This window comes from Micromesistius poutassou, assembly GCF_964030765.1.
Source record: "Micromesistius poutassou genome assembly, contig: SCAFFOLD_230, whole genome shotgun sequence".
Classification (NCBI taxonomy): Eukaryota; Metazoa; Chordata; class Actinopteri; order Gadiformes; family Gadidae; genus Micromesistius; species Micromesistius poutassou.
The window spans coordinates 46,436-60,856 of NW_028177491.1; the positions used below are offsets into that span (position 1 = coordinate 46,436).

At 44.0% G+C, this 14,421-nt stretch overlaps 8 protein-coding genes and 1 pseudogene across 9 annotated transcripts; 1 reads left to right on the forward strand and 8 right to left on the reverse strand.

The window, feature by feature from the left end:
* Positions 1–1,135: 1,135 nt before the first annotated feature.
* Positions 1,136–2,395, forward strand: LOC311376091 (uncharacterized protein; the record flags this gene model as incomplete). The annotated part of the gene is made up of 1 exon (XM_084490980.1): positions 1,136–2,395. One exon carries the CDS (start codon positions 1,136–1,138, stop codon positions 2,393–2,395), a length of 1,260 nt encoding a protein of 419 aa, XP_084347106.1.
* Positions 2,396–3,065: 670 nt separating this feature from the next.
* On the reverse strand, positions 3,066–3,449 carry LOC311376089 (histone H2A; the record flags this gene model as incomplete). Its single annotated transcript, XM_084490978.1, has 1 exon — positions 3,066–3,449. The coding sequence occupies one exon, from the start codon at positions 3,447–3,449 to the stop codon at positions 3,066–3,068; it is 384 nt and encodes a 127-aa protein (XP_084347104.1).
* Positions 3,450–4,316: 867 nt separating this feature from the next.
* LOC311376080 (histone H3.2) lies at positions 4,317–4,727 on the reverse strand (the record flags this gene model as incomplete). Its single annotated transcript, XM_084490970.1, has 1 exon — positions 4,317–4,727. The coding sequence occupies one exon, from the start codon at positions 4,725–4,727 to the stop codon at positions 4,317–4,319; it is 411 nt and encodes a 136-aa protein (XP_084347096.1).
* A 650-nt stretch (positions 4,728–5,377) lies between these two features.
* LOC311376082 (histone H1-like) lies at positions 5,378–6,001 on the reverse strand (the record flags this gene model as incomplete). Its single annotated transcript, XM_084490972.1, has 1 exon — positions 5,378–6,001. The coding sequence occupies one exon, from the start codon at positions 5,999–6,001 to the stop codon at positions 5,378–5,380; it is 624 nt and encodes a 207-aa protein (XP_084347098.1).
* Positions 6,002–7,436: 1,435 nt separating this feature from the next.
* Positions 7,437–7,748, reverse strand: LOC311376076 (histone H4; the record flags this gene model as incomplete). The annotated part of the gene is made up of 1 exon (XM_084490968.1): positions 7,437–7,748. One exon carries the CDS (start codon positions 7,746–7,748, stop codon positions 7,437–7,439), a length of 312 nt encoding a protein of 103 aa, XP_084347094.1.
* Positions 7,749–8,592: 844 nt separating this feature from the next.
* LOC311376093 (histone H2A) lies at positions 8,593–9,027 on the reverse strand (the record flags this gene model as incomplete). Its single annotated transcript, XM_084490981.1, has 1 exon — positions 8,593–9,027. The coding sequence occupies one exon, from the start codon at positions 9,025–9,027 to the stop codon at positions 8,644–8,646; it is 384 nt and encodes a 127-aa protein (XP_084347107.1). The 3' UTR covers positions 8,593–8,643.
* A 791-nt stretch (positions 9,028–9,818) lies between these two features.
* Positions 9,819–10,229, reverse strand: LOC311376097 (histone H3.2; the record flags this gene model as incomplete). Its single annotated transcript, XM_084490984.1, has 1 exon — positions 9,819–10,229. The coding sequence occupies one exon, from the start codon at positions 10,227–10,229 to the stop codon at positions 9,819–9,821; it is 411 nt and encodes a 136-aa protein (XP_084347110.1).
* Positions 10,230–10,952: 723 nt separating this feature from the next.
* On the reverse strand, positions 10,953–11,264 carry LOC311376085 (histone H4; the record flags this gene model as incomplete). Its single annotated transcript, XM_084490975.1, has 1 exon — positions 10,953–11,264. The coding sequence occupies one exon, from the start codon at positions 11,262–11,264 to the stop codon at positions 10,953–10,955; it is 312 nt and encodes a 103-aa protein (XP_084347101.1).
* Positions 11,265–11,787: 523 nt separating this feature from the next.
* Positions 11,788–12,434, reverse strand: LOC311376078 (histone H1 pseudogene; annotated as a pseudogene). Its single transcript has one exon. The product of its transcript is annotated as a histone H1 pseudogene (transcript).
* Between the last annotated feature and the right edge of the window lie 1,987 nt (positions 12,435–14,421).

A 14,421-nucleotide genomic window follows, 5' to 3' on the forward strand; every position in this document is an offset into this window, starting at 1 on the left:
ACCATTCAACAGGTTATATTTGAATGGATACAGTCTTAGACTGATTATCTATGTCGAAACTAAAACTATTTAACTCAAGTTCGAAAAACAGGTTCACAATCACATCATAAACATAATGATGCGCTTTAATTTTAAAGAATAGTAGTAGTGAATACTCATTCCTTCTGCTTCTAGCGCTTTCATACTTCGGTTTCAACTCCTCTTACCCAACAGGCCAAGCAGGCAAAACATTTGCAAACACCTTATTCATTTAACGGTTAACCATCATTTCGAATTATCGTTCCTGATCAAAATAAGTTGAAACATTCTGACTTTCACCCTATCCGCGTATTTGTGCACTATGCTATTCCAACCAGCTCAAGAGTTCCCTTGTTGTAAAATTACAACGTTACCTTTAACCATCCTAAAAAACAATCTGTTATATTTTATCTTTTTTTTTTTTTTACCACATTTACATAGTCATTGGGTCCTATTGTTCAGTCTCACAATACTATTGGATCGTACATTTGTTTATAAGTCACGCCTTCTGGCCATGAACTCATACAACCTCTCAAGGTTTCCTTCGAACAACATCTATTTGTTTCATTGGGCTGGATTCATCAGATTCAAGTAAGTAAAATGTATTTTATATATATTTTTGGTTGTTATTACAATGTCTACAGCATGTACATATGTAGTTATTGTGGAATAGATGCATCAAATTTCTTAGTATTTTCTTTATACATGGATAGTATACATTCTACCCTTGTGTTGTGTTCTGGTCAAATTGGACTGATTTGAAAGTTTTATCTCTAAAAATGGTAGTTAATTTGATCAGCCTGACCTAAAATTCCATGACTTTTTCCACAAAGAGGATATCAACAGACAATTCAGTTCTGGGGAAAGGAATGTTCCTGAATGTGTGGTGTGGAAGTGGGGGTATGCATGTTTTCCTTTTAGTATGATAATTAGAGCCATTAACCCATTTACATTTACATTTAGGGAATTTAGCAGACACTTTTGTCCAAAGCGACATTCAGGAAAACATTTCTACCCTGAGCACTTGATCCACCACCCTATCTATTCCTTCAGGTTATGTACTACAATATATAAAACATATATATACATGTTAATTAATTGATATTTTATTTTCAGAATGCCACCAGCAAGGAGAGGGCCGCGATACAGTATGCGGGATGTTATTGACATGGTCCAAAATGGAGAGAGTGAGGTTGAGATGGAAATCAGTGACACTGATGAGAGTGATGAAGACTCCGATGAAGATGTCTGTAAAGAAGTGGACAAAGAAAACCAACCACCCATGGACTGTCCAGCTGATAATTACGTGGACATCGAGCCAAAAACAAACAAACACACCATGCCCCGAGACAGGTATCGCTGGCTGAAAAAAGATTTCATCAGTCCCAACACTGATTTTTCTGGTCTGGATGTCACAGCAGATGACATTTCCCTCCACACACCATTGGAATACTTCCAGAAGTTTGTGTCCGAAGACATGGTTGAGGCTCTGGCACAAAACACGAATGAGTACAGCTTTCAGGCGCATGGAACATCTGTAAACACCACTGCAAAGGAAATTGAAAAAATGCTTGGCATGTACCTGAAGATGGGCCTGGTACAAATGGCTGGCACCCGTATGTATTGGGAGACAGAGACGCGGTACTCCCCTGTTGCTGATGTGATGCCACGCAACAGATTCCAATCCCTGTTGACGTCATTACATTTTGTAAACAACATGACAGTATCTGAGATGGAAAAGAAAGACAAACTATGGAAACTCAGACCGTGGCTTGATTCATTCAGAGAGAAATGCCTGCAGGTGGTACCAGAAGAGCACAACTCTGTGGATGAGATGGTGATTCCTATGTACAAGTACATGGGAGGTGTGGATTTGTTGGACTCATTTACAGCCAAATATAAGTTCCCCATCAAATCCCGTCGCTGGTACATGCACATCTTCTGGCACACCATCATCCTCGCTGTGGTCAATGCCTGGCTGCTCTACAAGCGGGACTGTAAAGCGCTCAAGATGTCTAGCAAAGAGACAATGAAAAGGAGACAGTTTCAGGCACAGCTAGCATCCTCTCTCATCCTGGTAAACGCAACACTTCAAACTCCAAAGAGAGGACAGCCATCTTCAGGCAAAGGAAGCCCAGCAACACAGACAGTGACATCAGGAAGCCCTCTGAATGCTCAGAAGAGGCCATCCAAGAGATGTGCACACCTCCCATTGGATGTACGCAAGGATCTAGTTGCCCATTTCCCAAGGAAGACAGGGAGAGGACGCTGCAGACACTGCAATAAAGGATACACCAACACACAATGCAGAAAGTGTGATGTTCGCCTTTGCTTTTCAGACGACAGGGACTGTTTCTGGGACTTTCACCACCAATGAAAGTCTTCATGACCAATGTCATGAAAAGAAAAAAAGAGGGGGGGGAAAAGCGTTTAAGAGTTTTATCTTGTTTTATATTTTTAATAAATGACTTCATAAAAATATGACTGTGATTATTATTAATGTTATATACCGTTATGGGGCTAACTAAGCAAACAACCCTGCAAATGAACCCTTAGTTCTGAATTGTTCAGACAACGTGAGTACGAATACAGAAATTCTGCTCCCAACTAAGCCCAATGTTGCAATATTACATTTCTCTAAAAACGTACATAAACATTTTTTTTTAACTTTAATTTCTGCATCAAAGGCCTCCCACAACATCTGAAAGGTAAAATATATATATATTTTTGGTTTTTCTATATTTGGGTTTTACAGAGGTAATACAAATATAGCCTTAGACCAAAACTATTGTATTCAGTGTTTGTACACATACAAATTATACTGTGGTTACAGAGAAGAGAACCTCTTATTGCGTCCATTGCATTCCAAAAGTCAACCACAATTAGCGCGACTTTTCCGTTATGCAGAAAGTAGTCGGAGAACCTTTAGCCAGATGTTTAACTTCTACGGCAGTGGCGTTGACAGGTTTAGAAGATGCAGCTCTTGGGTTAGATATGGGTGGCTCTTAAAAGAGCCTTTGGGGTTTAAGGACGATTTCTTTTTAGATTTACTTCTTGGCGGGCTTCTCGGTCTTCTTGGGCAGAAGGACGGCCTGGATGTTGGGCAGCACACCGCCCTGGGCGATGGTCACTCCGCCGAGGAGTTTGTTGAGCTCCTCGTCGTTGCGGACGGCCAGCTGCAGGTGGCGGGGGATGATGCGGGTCTTCTTGTTGTCGCGGGCGGCGTTTCCGGCCAACTCGAGGATCTCAGCGGTCAGATACTCGAGCACCGCCGCCAGGTAGACGGGAGCCCCGGCACCGACGCGGTGAGCGTAGTTCCCCTTGCGGAGAAGTCGGTGCACACGGCCGACGGGGAACTGGAGTCCGGCACGAGATGAGCGGGTCTTGGCCTTCGCCCTGGCCTTTCCTCCGGTCTTGCCTCTTCCAGACATGATTAACTTCGCTGCGTAAATGCTTCAAAGTATGACAATAGCTCGCTGCACACTGGTATATGTAGACCCCAGCTCTTTGCTCATTGGCCAGCCCACACAGTACAAAACAGACCAATAACATATCTTACATTCACGGCCAATAGGTGGCAGTATTTTCCCCTAATGAACGAAAAATAAATAGCATGTTGTTCCGGTACTAGAACAGGCTGCATTTCTTGGACCCTAATTTTGCGCGACCCGAATATTTTTTTTTCCAGGATGCGAAGGAATCTCATGAGCAATTAGAATAATTCATGAATACGTGATGCAACATAACAGGTAGCTATCCTTATACCTAAACCATATAAAGTACCTGAACAAACCCTTACCCTATAGTTATCCATATCAAACCTAAAACCTAAGCATATATCTATCCATATCTATCCTTGCACATAAAGTAAAGTATCTCACATCACCAAGTACTTTAACCAACATCTCTGTCCAAGTATCTAAACCAATCAATCTTACCTAGTGCGTAAGTAAACATCCCTAACTTTAATACCGACACAAATCACCTCTTACCTAACCCCTCAACATGTCCACATCCAACCAAATATTTAATGTCATTTATAAAAAGGTAATGACATTTTGGCTCCAGTCTACGGAAATTGTTACGTTAACAATGTTATACTATGTGCTTCGTATGATACGATTATTTTAACTTGAGATACAAGTATTGGTTTATTCATCAGTCTCCAGTTCATCCAGTTATACATAGATCTGCTGATAGTATAGTAGATGCATTATGGTTGTCTAGACAAGGTTGTTCTTTAAAATAAGTAGGTGGCTCTGAAAAGAGCCGTTGGGGGGACTAGGAAGTAAGTCAGTTTAGGCGCGTTCTCCGCGGATGCGGCGGGCCAGCTGGATGTCTTTGGGCATGATGGTGACCCTCTTGGCGTGGATGGCGCACAGGTTGGTGTCCTCGAACAGGCCGACAAGGTAGGCCTCGCTGGCCTCCTGGAGAGCCATGACGGCGGAGCTCTGGAAGCGCAGGTCGGTCTTGAAGTCCTGAGCGATCTCCCTCACCAGGCGCTGGAAGGGCAGCTTGCGGATCAGCAGCTCGGTGGACTTTTGATACCGACGGATCTCTCTCAGGGCCACGGTCCCGGGCCTGTAGCGATGGGGCTTCTTCACGCCGCCGGTAGCCGGGGCGCTTTTGCGGGCAGCCTTGGTGGCGAGCTGCTTCCTGGGGGCTTTGCCACCGGTGGACTTACGAGCGGTCTGCTTGGTTCTGGCCATTTCGATTGAATGTCTTCAATTTAGTAAATACCGACGGGCTGAACGGATTTATATAGTCAGCCCCGGCGAAACACAACACTCTGATTGGTCCTTATAAAAACGTCATTAGAGACTGAGTCCCGCCCACACATTGGTGCCCGCCCATATCCTTCCTAGTCTTTCTTTGTTGAGTTTGAATTCATTTCCCGCGTTTTATAATCGGGGATGGAGGAGGGGTGAAACCATAAGATTAGCATCCAGTCTCTAATTTATACACTAAAAGATGTGCGGATCATGGAAATGTTTGAATATATTTTACCTCATTAATAATTGTATTTTTTGAATCAGTCCATTTCAACGAGATTTTACGACAATAGGACCCAAAACTGAAGGGAATTTCAACATTTGTTAAATATAATGCGGGGACACTTTAACGTTTGATTTCTGAGGCCTGTTGCATACATATTCGTATTATTCATACCTTTCAGTTTTACAAACTATTACTCTATTTCTTAACCATTAGTAAATAAGTCAGTAAAACTAGTAGACTTGTAATTTCAATACCGATGTGCAGTATAGAGAGATAGAATATGGGCTCTTAAAGTTGTGTGGTTGGCTCTTAAAAGAGCCTTTGGGGGGGGGAATGGGGTTCAACTCGACATAGGAAGAGTTTACTTCTTCTTGGGGGCGGCCTTCTTGGCTGCCTTGGGCTTCGCTACCTTCTTTGCCGGGGACTTCTTGGGGGCGGCCTTGGGAGCTTTTTTGGGGCTTTTGACGGTTTTCTTGGTAACCTTGGCCGCAACCTTCTTGGCGGCGGGCTTCTTTGCCTTCTTCGGGGTAGCTTTCTTAGCGGCTACGGGTTTCTTGGTCGGGGTCTTCTTGACTTTCTTCGGGGTGACGACCTTCTTGGCCGCGGCGGTTTTCTTGGCTGCGGGCTTCTTGGCTTTAGGGGCAGCGGGCTTCTTGGCGGCGGCGGGTTTCTTTGCCTCCTTGCTGATCTTGAAGGATCCGGAGGCTCCGGTACCCTTGGCCTGGATCAGGGTTCCCTTGGCCACCAAGCTTTTGACGGCGGCCTTGACGCGGGAGTTGTTCTTCTCCACGTCGTAGCCCTCGCCGGCCAGAGCCTTCTTGAGCGCCGGCAGAGAAACTCCGCTTCGCTCTTTGGACGCAGCCACGGCCTTGACGATCAGGTCGCCCACAGTGGGTCCGACCTTCTTCGGCCGGGCAGCGGGCTTCTTCTTGGCGGCTTTCGCCGGAGCGGCGGCAACAGCGGGTGCAGGAGCGACTTCAGACATGTTCTCGGGACGTTCTGTAGCAGATATGACTGAAGGCGGCCAGGGGGCTGTCCTTATACACCCGATGAGAACCGTACAGACTCAACCATATAAAAATTACTCCGAGTGGGAATGATCGTCTCGTTTGTGTTTCCTCCTTAACTTTACCAGCGTAAAATTCCCTTGTGATGGCAGTATTTGACACGTCTAGTTTATAAACTACAAGAAGAAATGTTAAATTTCAACCGTACCTGGTTTTATGTACCAATGATGTCGACAATTATTTACAATAACGCTTAGAATGAGACGTGACCTGGTTATGGTCACCTAGGTTTCGTTGAGATTTGTTTTTAATAATAGTTAAAGACTTTTATAGTTCGAAAAGTGCTTTTTCAAATGAACAAGACTTCAGACCAACAGTTGACAGTGATCAACGTGTCCTGAGTGTCTGTTGTTATGAAACAATTAACGCATTTGTTTGCTGTTAAACACACTCGTCAGTAAAGGCTTGCACATAGCTGCTACAACAATCAGAAACATACATCTGTATGGATTTTAAATACATGACATTTATTCGATTACTTTAAATACATTTTGACATTTTGCAGAGTAATCTTGCGTTTGTATGGAGCGTAAGTCGATCCTTGCCGTTTATTGTCTTCAATTACACATCATCTTTTACACCCTGGATCAAATGGATACTGAATACTCAACTTCATTGTCCGAACATATAATGTCGGCTAGATTGAACCCAAACAGATTCGTAATTGGCAAGTACATTAAATACATTTTGATATAGGGCCTATTTATTAAATGATCCATCGAAATGATCCCTAGTTGCGTAAAACTATTTATTAAGCCCACTCTACATAAGAGTGGGCTGTATCAGAGTGGGCGGTGTACTTGAGTTTCAATAGAACACGACCATGCAGTTGGAACCCAGAATGCATGAATCATGGCAACATTAATCAAATAGGCAAACTTGCTTTAACGCTGATTTATCATGGAATGCCATTTGATCAATAATAATTAATCAAATAAATAAATACGGCTATGGAATACAAATATACGCCTCTAATAAATGAATAGGGCAATAAATATATAAAATATTGAAGTGTTGAATAAATATATTTTTAAAAGGACTTCATTTTAAATAGGTATAGGCCTACTTTGTCTAAAACTAATCATACGCAACACAGCTAAAAATTAAATTGATGTGCGGTTTCGCATTTTTAGAAGGCATCAGTCATTAGTATCGGCGGCAATGGGGCATTAATAATGATACTTCACACTGGATAGACTATTAGAAATCACACTTGAAAATATAAAACTTGTATACATTTTAAGCTTATTTTGAAATTGCCCGTATGAATCATTTTTGTAGGAGTACGTCTTTGATAAAGTATTTAGGTGGCTCTTAAAAGAGCCGTTGGGGTTGTGTGTGGGAGCAGATGGTTTAACCGCCGAAGCCGTACAGGGTGCGCCCCTGCCTCTTCAGGGCGTAGACCACATCCATGGCGGTGACGGTCTTCCTCTTGGCGTGCTCGGTGTAGGTGACGGCGTCACGGATCACGTTCTCCAGGAACACCTTGAGGACCCCACGGGTCTCCTCGTAGATCAGGCCGGAGATACGCTTCACTCCGCCGCGGCGAGCCAGACGGCGGATGGCGGGCTTGGTGATGCCCTGGATGTTGTCACGAAGAACCTTACGGTGACGCTTGGCGCCTCCTTTTCCGAGTCCCTTTCCTCCCTTACCGCGACCAGACATGATTGACTTGGTAGTAGAAGCAAAATGAAGTTCAGATGTAAAATTCCAGGGAGACGTCTTTTTAAAGGCTCGCAGCGGACCTGAGAGAGACGGGGGGGGGGCTGTAGTACGGACCCGCCCAGTGCTTGTGTCGACTTTCATAGTAAGGAATCGTATCGTGAACATAATAACTAACAAACTAATTTCTTTATTAAAAGTTATTGAGATTTTTTTTACCCAGAATGTTTGCTTTTTAAAATAAACATTGTCCTGAAATAAAAACGCCATATACTTTTCTGGCCAAATATCATTTGCGCATGCGACCATATAATGCACGAGGGTCCTGTTTAAGGAGCTCATATTTCCCACATCTTGTTGAAAGTAATTTGCCCTTTTTGGGTGTAATTTGTATGGAGGGTCCTAATAGCAATATATATAAAATCGTCACTCATCCATATATTATAGCGCAGTGGTTCCCGAACTTTTAGGCCATGTAGCCCCTTGGACAACTAACATACAGAGCAACCCCGGCATCATCGTTATAATTCATGTCATTTTAATTTGCGAAATAAGCATTTGTCAGACGTGTTTATCCAACCTAAAACGGGATTTTTCATTCAAAAATGTTTGTAAAAAAAGTTCTGAAACATGGAATTATCAAATATAAAAGGAAACAACTTATTTTCAAATCAAACTACTAGATCCCTGTGGGCAAGTTCCCCTTCATGGATAAGAGGATGATGCACTTGCTTGCAGTTATTTTGTTACCAAGACCTTAGCCTACAGGGTTGTTTCGACAGTGAATTCGATATTTGTGTTTTGTTCGGTAATTTGCGGTTAAATACGTTTAGATTTAGCTCTTTTTCAAGATGTAGGTGGCTCTTAAAAGAGCCTTTGTGTTATTGGTGGTCTGGTTCTACTTCTTGGCGGGCTTCTCGGTCTTCTTGGGCAGAAGGACGGCCTGGATGTTGGGCAGCACGCCGCCCTGGGCGATGGTCACTCCGCCCAGGAGTTTGTTGAGCTCCTCGTCGTTGCGGACGGCCAGCTGCAGGTGGCGGGGGATGATGCGGGTCTTCTTGTTGTCGCGGGCAGCGTTTCCGGCCAATTCCAGGATCTCAGCGGTCAGATACTCGAGAACCGCCGCCAGGTAGACGGGAGCTCCGGCACCAACGCGGTGAGCGTAGTTTCCCTTGCGGAGAAGCCTGTGCACACGGCCGACGGGGAACTGGAGTCCGGCACGGGATGAGCGGGTCTTGGCCTTCGCCCTGGCTTTGCCTCCGGTTTTACCTCTTCCAGACATGATCAGTTCGTATTCAAAGTGATCTTCGTAGTCTAAGCGTGCGCGGCACACTCTATATGCTCTCAGGTCTCTGCTTATTGGCCAGCTCAATCTTGCAAGAAACGGACCAATCACTCATCCCGAAGAGGCGCGATAATTGGCGCCTGGACCTAAAGCCGAATCCCCCATTGAAAAGAAGAGCGAGTAAAATATAGATAGTAACTGGTTATTTTTTCACAACAGTTAACAGTAACCTGTTTTCTTATTTAAAAAAAACAATGAACCCAAAACACTAGATATATTTTGTTTTGAACGTTGTAATCCGTTTTATATGATCGTCAACATAGTCTATGCAATTTTATCAGTTTAGAAATGATTTATACTTTCAAGTTTCTAGACAGCTAATTAAGTTAATTAAAATGCTATAAAATCTCACTGATAATCTAGTTAGGGTGAGGTAGAGGGTTCAACTTTGGACAGTCTTCGGAGTAGGGATTTAGCAACTATCTAATTCAGTCATAAACGCTTGAATTCCATAGTTAAAGTCAAAGTGTGTTGTTCAGGCATCAGTTTAAAATAACTTACAGCAAGTCTAAATTAATTGAGTAGTGTAAAATAAATAAAGCAGTTCAGTTTGTACATTCATACTTGAGTAATGTTTATAACTAGTTAACATTCACCAGCCTGGTTGTATGCATATATATATATATATATATTATTTTTAAACCAAGAGCAATGTCGGATTTAAACCTCTTAAAGATGCTTGTGTGGCTCTTAAAAGAGCCGTTGTGGGGACAATTAATACTGTCGATTTAGGCGCGTTCTCCGCGGATGCGGCGGGCCAGCTGGATGTCTTTGGGCATGATGGTAACCCTCTTGGCGTGGATGGCGCACAGGTTGGTGTCCTCGAACAGGCCGACCAGGTAGGCCTCGCTGGCCTCCTGGAGAGCCATGACGGCGGAGCTCTGGAAGCGCAGGTCGGTCTTGAAGTCCTGAGCGATCTCCCTCACCAGGCGCTGGAAGGGCAGCTTGCGGATCAGCAGCTCGGTGGACTTCTGATACCGACGGATCTCTCTCAGGGCCACGGTCCCGGGCCTGTAACGATGGGGCTTCTTCACGCCGCCGGTGGCCGGGGCGCTCTTGCGGGCGGCCTTGGTGGCGAGCTGCTTCCTGGGGGCTTTGCCACCGGTGGACTTACGAGCGGTCTGCTTGGTTCTGGCCATTTCAGCTGAGGATTCTGAGACTGAACGTGAGAAACCGCGGTAGAGCAAAAGTTTATATGGCTCGCCCAGGACAACAACCAGACGCTGATTGGTCCACTTTATTTCCTCACACGCCCAGCTCGTGTGCTCATTAGCAAGTTATTCATTTCCCGCGTTTTACATTTGAAATCAGAACGTGAAATAATCAAATGTCCTGTTTCGGAATAAAGTTGGACACAGTCCATTAAGCGCAAATCACAAATTAAATGGAATTGAATTGGCAGTTACAATTGATTTCAGTCGCCAACCTTAATTTGACTACTATATTATATATACTTAACTACAATATCTGCCTAAATTGTGTCCAGCAATGCCAATTTCCTGTTAAATTTAGGCAAACTATGGATCGATTGATGGAGGAAAATAACTCCTTTTTCACCTTTTCTTTAAAAAAAATTGGAATTAAATACCGTTCGAGTGTATAGAGTTCAATTACCTCATTTTATTTCAGGCAAAAGATAGATCGATGCATGAAAGTAAGACACTAATTTGGCCCTTATTTTATAAAATTGTCGAAATTATTCAGTTAGGGAGTTCAATTACCTAATTTCATAACGATAAGACTCTTAGATAGTTTTTAAGATTATGTTTATATGACTACTTTGTAACGCAAGGAAAATCACTTTTGATAGATTTGGGTGGCTCTTAAAAGAGCCGTTGGGGTTGTGTGTGGGAGCAGATGGTTTAACCGCCGAAGCCGTACAGGGTGCGCCCCTGCCTCTTCAGGGCGTAGACCACATCCATGGCGGTGACGGTCTTCCTCTTGGCGTGCTCGGTGTAGGTGACGGCGTCACGGATCACGTTCTCCAGGAACACCTTGAGGACCCCGCGGGTCTCCTCGTAGATCAGGCCGGAGATACGCTTCACTCCGCCGCGACGCGCCAGACGGCGGATGGCGGGCTTGGTGATGCCCTGGATGTTATCACGAAGGACTTTACGGTGACGCTTGGCGCCTCCTTTCCCGAGTCCCTTTCCTCCTTTACCGCGACCAGACATGATTTAACTAGGTAGTTGAAGCAGAATGAAACCCAGTGCAGACGCTCCGTAAATATATAGGCTCGCAGAGGACCTGAGAGAGACCATGGGCGGGAACGCCACAGACCCCGCCTACTGCCCTCGTCGAATTTCGAGGAAAGAAATTTGCGCAAGGAAAGAGCGCAGTGACCGCCCATTTTGAAACGGCTCTGGTTCCGGTAGCAATTTTCAGTTCATATTCAGTTTAACTTACAATATCTGCCGAAACTATGGCAATTGGATGAGAAGGATACGCTCTACAAAAGCGTAAAAAAAGTTATATTTCGTATTTATATTGACCCACTCAGCTCACCGGGTGCGTACAGAACACTAGACTAAGGAAATCTTGCGTCTGGTTTCATCATGGTTCACATTATCACTCCTACATAATATTAAAATATGTTCCCTCTATAAGAAGCCTTACACCTTGCACAAGAATACATGCTCTTAACGTTGTGTTGTTGGCTCTTAAAAGAGCCTTTGGGTTTCTCAACAAAAAAAACGAATGTTTTACTTCTTCTTCGGGGCTGCCTTTTTGGCGACTTTGGGCTTGGAAGCCTTCTTAGCCGGGGACTTCTTTGCGGAGGGTTTCTTCGCTGCGGGCTTGGGCGCTTTTTTCAGGGCTTTGGCCACGACCTTCTTGGGGCTCTTCTTGGTCGGTGTCTTCTTGGCCGCGGCGGCGGGCTTCTTGGCCTTCTTCGGGGTGACACTCCGGGGCAGGGGGGCCTTGCCCTTCCGGGGGGCCTTCTCGACGACGGCGGCGGCGGCGGGCTTCTTGGCAGCGGGCTTCTTCGCTTTAGGGGCAGCGGGCTTAGACACCGGCTTCTTCTCCTCTTTGGGGATCTTAAAGGAACCGGAGGCTCCGATGCCCTTGGTGTGGACCAGGGTCCCCTTCGCCAACAGACTCTTCAAGGCGGTCTTGACGCGGGAGTTGTTCTTCTCCACGTCGTAGCCGTCGGCAGCCAGGAGCTTCTTCAGCGCCGGCAGAGACACGCCGCTGCGCTCCTTGGAGGCGGACACGGCCTTGACGATCAGGTCGCTCACGCGGGGTCCGACCTTCCTCGGCTTGGCGGCGGCCGTCTTCTTCTTCTTGGCTTCCTTCACCGGCGCGGCGGCATCGGCGGGGGCAGCGACAGCAGGCGCGACTTCCATGATCTTTTCTCGTGCGGTTCAGGGTCGAGAGACTCGAGAATATTGAACCGATGAATGTGGGCTGTCCTTATACACTCGATGAGAACCGTACAGACTCAACCCATTCAACGTTTTTCTATGAGTCCCGAGATGTCTCCGTTTGTGTTTCCTCCCTCGCGTCGTCCGGGTTTAATTCACAAACGACGGAATTATTCGACGCGTCTCGTGAACAAACTACGAGAAGAGTTGTTCAATGTGAACCCTGCGGAGTCGCAGGCGCCGAAGATGTCTAAGCATGTGTCTAAAAACCCGTAACTTTCCGTGTGACATGGTTTTGGTATCAATCTGTTTAATCTGATATTTGTTTTTAACCGTGCCTAAATATATCTAACAATGCGGACAGTGTTTTTTAATATGACGTACAAACGGAGGAACATTCGGCAGAGAGCCACTTGTCCCGCGTGTCTGTACTTTGGATTAAAGATCCGTATTCTGAAGCTGGTAAACACAGAACAGTCAGCGCATGTGTGACCTTTACTTGAGGTGTTTTTTTTTTCAGATGTTTTTTTTTAGTGTAGGTTTGAATGTTTTTAAATATTAGACTTTTAAGGGCATATGTTTATTAGCAAAATAGTTCTGATAAATAATGTGCATATTGTTATAAGATATGCATATTGTTATAAGACAAATGCATGAGAAAATATTACATTTCCTATACACATAACCAAGTTTACAAACTAAGTAAACTATAAACTAACTACATAACTAAGTTACACATAACCATTTCCTATACACATAACCAGTTTACACCCTGTCAGCTTCAGTATGTATACATATAGAGTAAATCACATAATATGTGTGGAAGTAACTCACTTTTGCTATCTTACTCAAGAACGTCGTGGAAATAAGACCCTCCCATGTCTAAAGTATTTGTAGGAAACACTGCAGTAGATTGTCGGTCTGGCAAGAGCAACTTGTAAAGTAGAACATCCTGGTACGATAGATCTTTATTTAAATATATAAATTAATTAGGTCTCTTCATGATTAACTGTTTTCACATGTTTCCTCCAATGTTAGGTGTAAAGAGCTTTCAACGTCATTGATATGTGACCAAATATAACGAAACGTTACATTGAACAAACAACGTATTTCTCGTGAGTTGGAACACCGTTGGAAACATTTGAGATAATGTTTGTACACAACCCAAATGTTAACGTAGGTCCAGTCATGTTTACCTTTAAGTCAATACTTGAACCTGAGTCCATGTTTTTGCTACTCCATCCAATTCTGACTACAACAAGAAACGTGTCCCCTTCCTGTTTTAATTAATTTATCTGTTTTCTGAGGGCTAGGCCAATTATTCACCTTTACGATCTCAAACACTATCATAGGCTGTAGGCCTATATACTATAGCTGGTATATGTATGTCTTTATGGATTTGAAAAAGCCACTGATATCATCATATGGCAGAGGACTTAAGTTGTTCCAAAAACTCCAGCCGATCATCATGACACTCCTGCTGTCTTCGCTCCGATTGAAAGAAGACATTCTAATACTGGAAAAGCCTTCAGGTTTCTGTCAATCTTTCAACATAAATATATGGAGTCTATTTTATATGAATTCTAATTTCTATACTTTCCTTCGGAGGTGACATAATTTTTAAAGCTTGGCTGACTGTGGCTATATCAGCAGGTTCTAGGTTTTGGATGACCCATATTCAGTTTAGACGTAGCAGTTCTGGACGATCCATGCACAATTTAAAGGCCTAATATGTGCGACATCGGCAATCCAATATCTAAAAATAAAAAAGGCCTAGAAGTACGTTATATTTTGTATTTTCTTGCATACTTACTTACCCAAATGTTTCCAACCATTTCTAAACTCAGGGAAATCCGCACTTTTAAAATGGAAACGTCCCGGGCAATTTTGTCTTGACTGCATCATCTGCCCTTTAACCCCTGATTAAGCATATGATTATTACGGGAGAGAGATTTAGGAACTAAGTCAC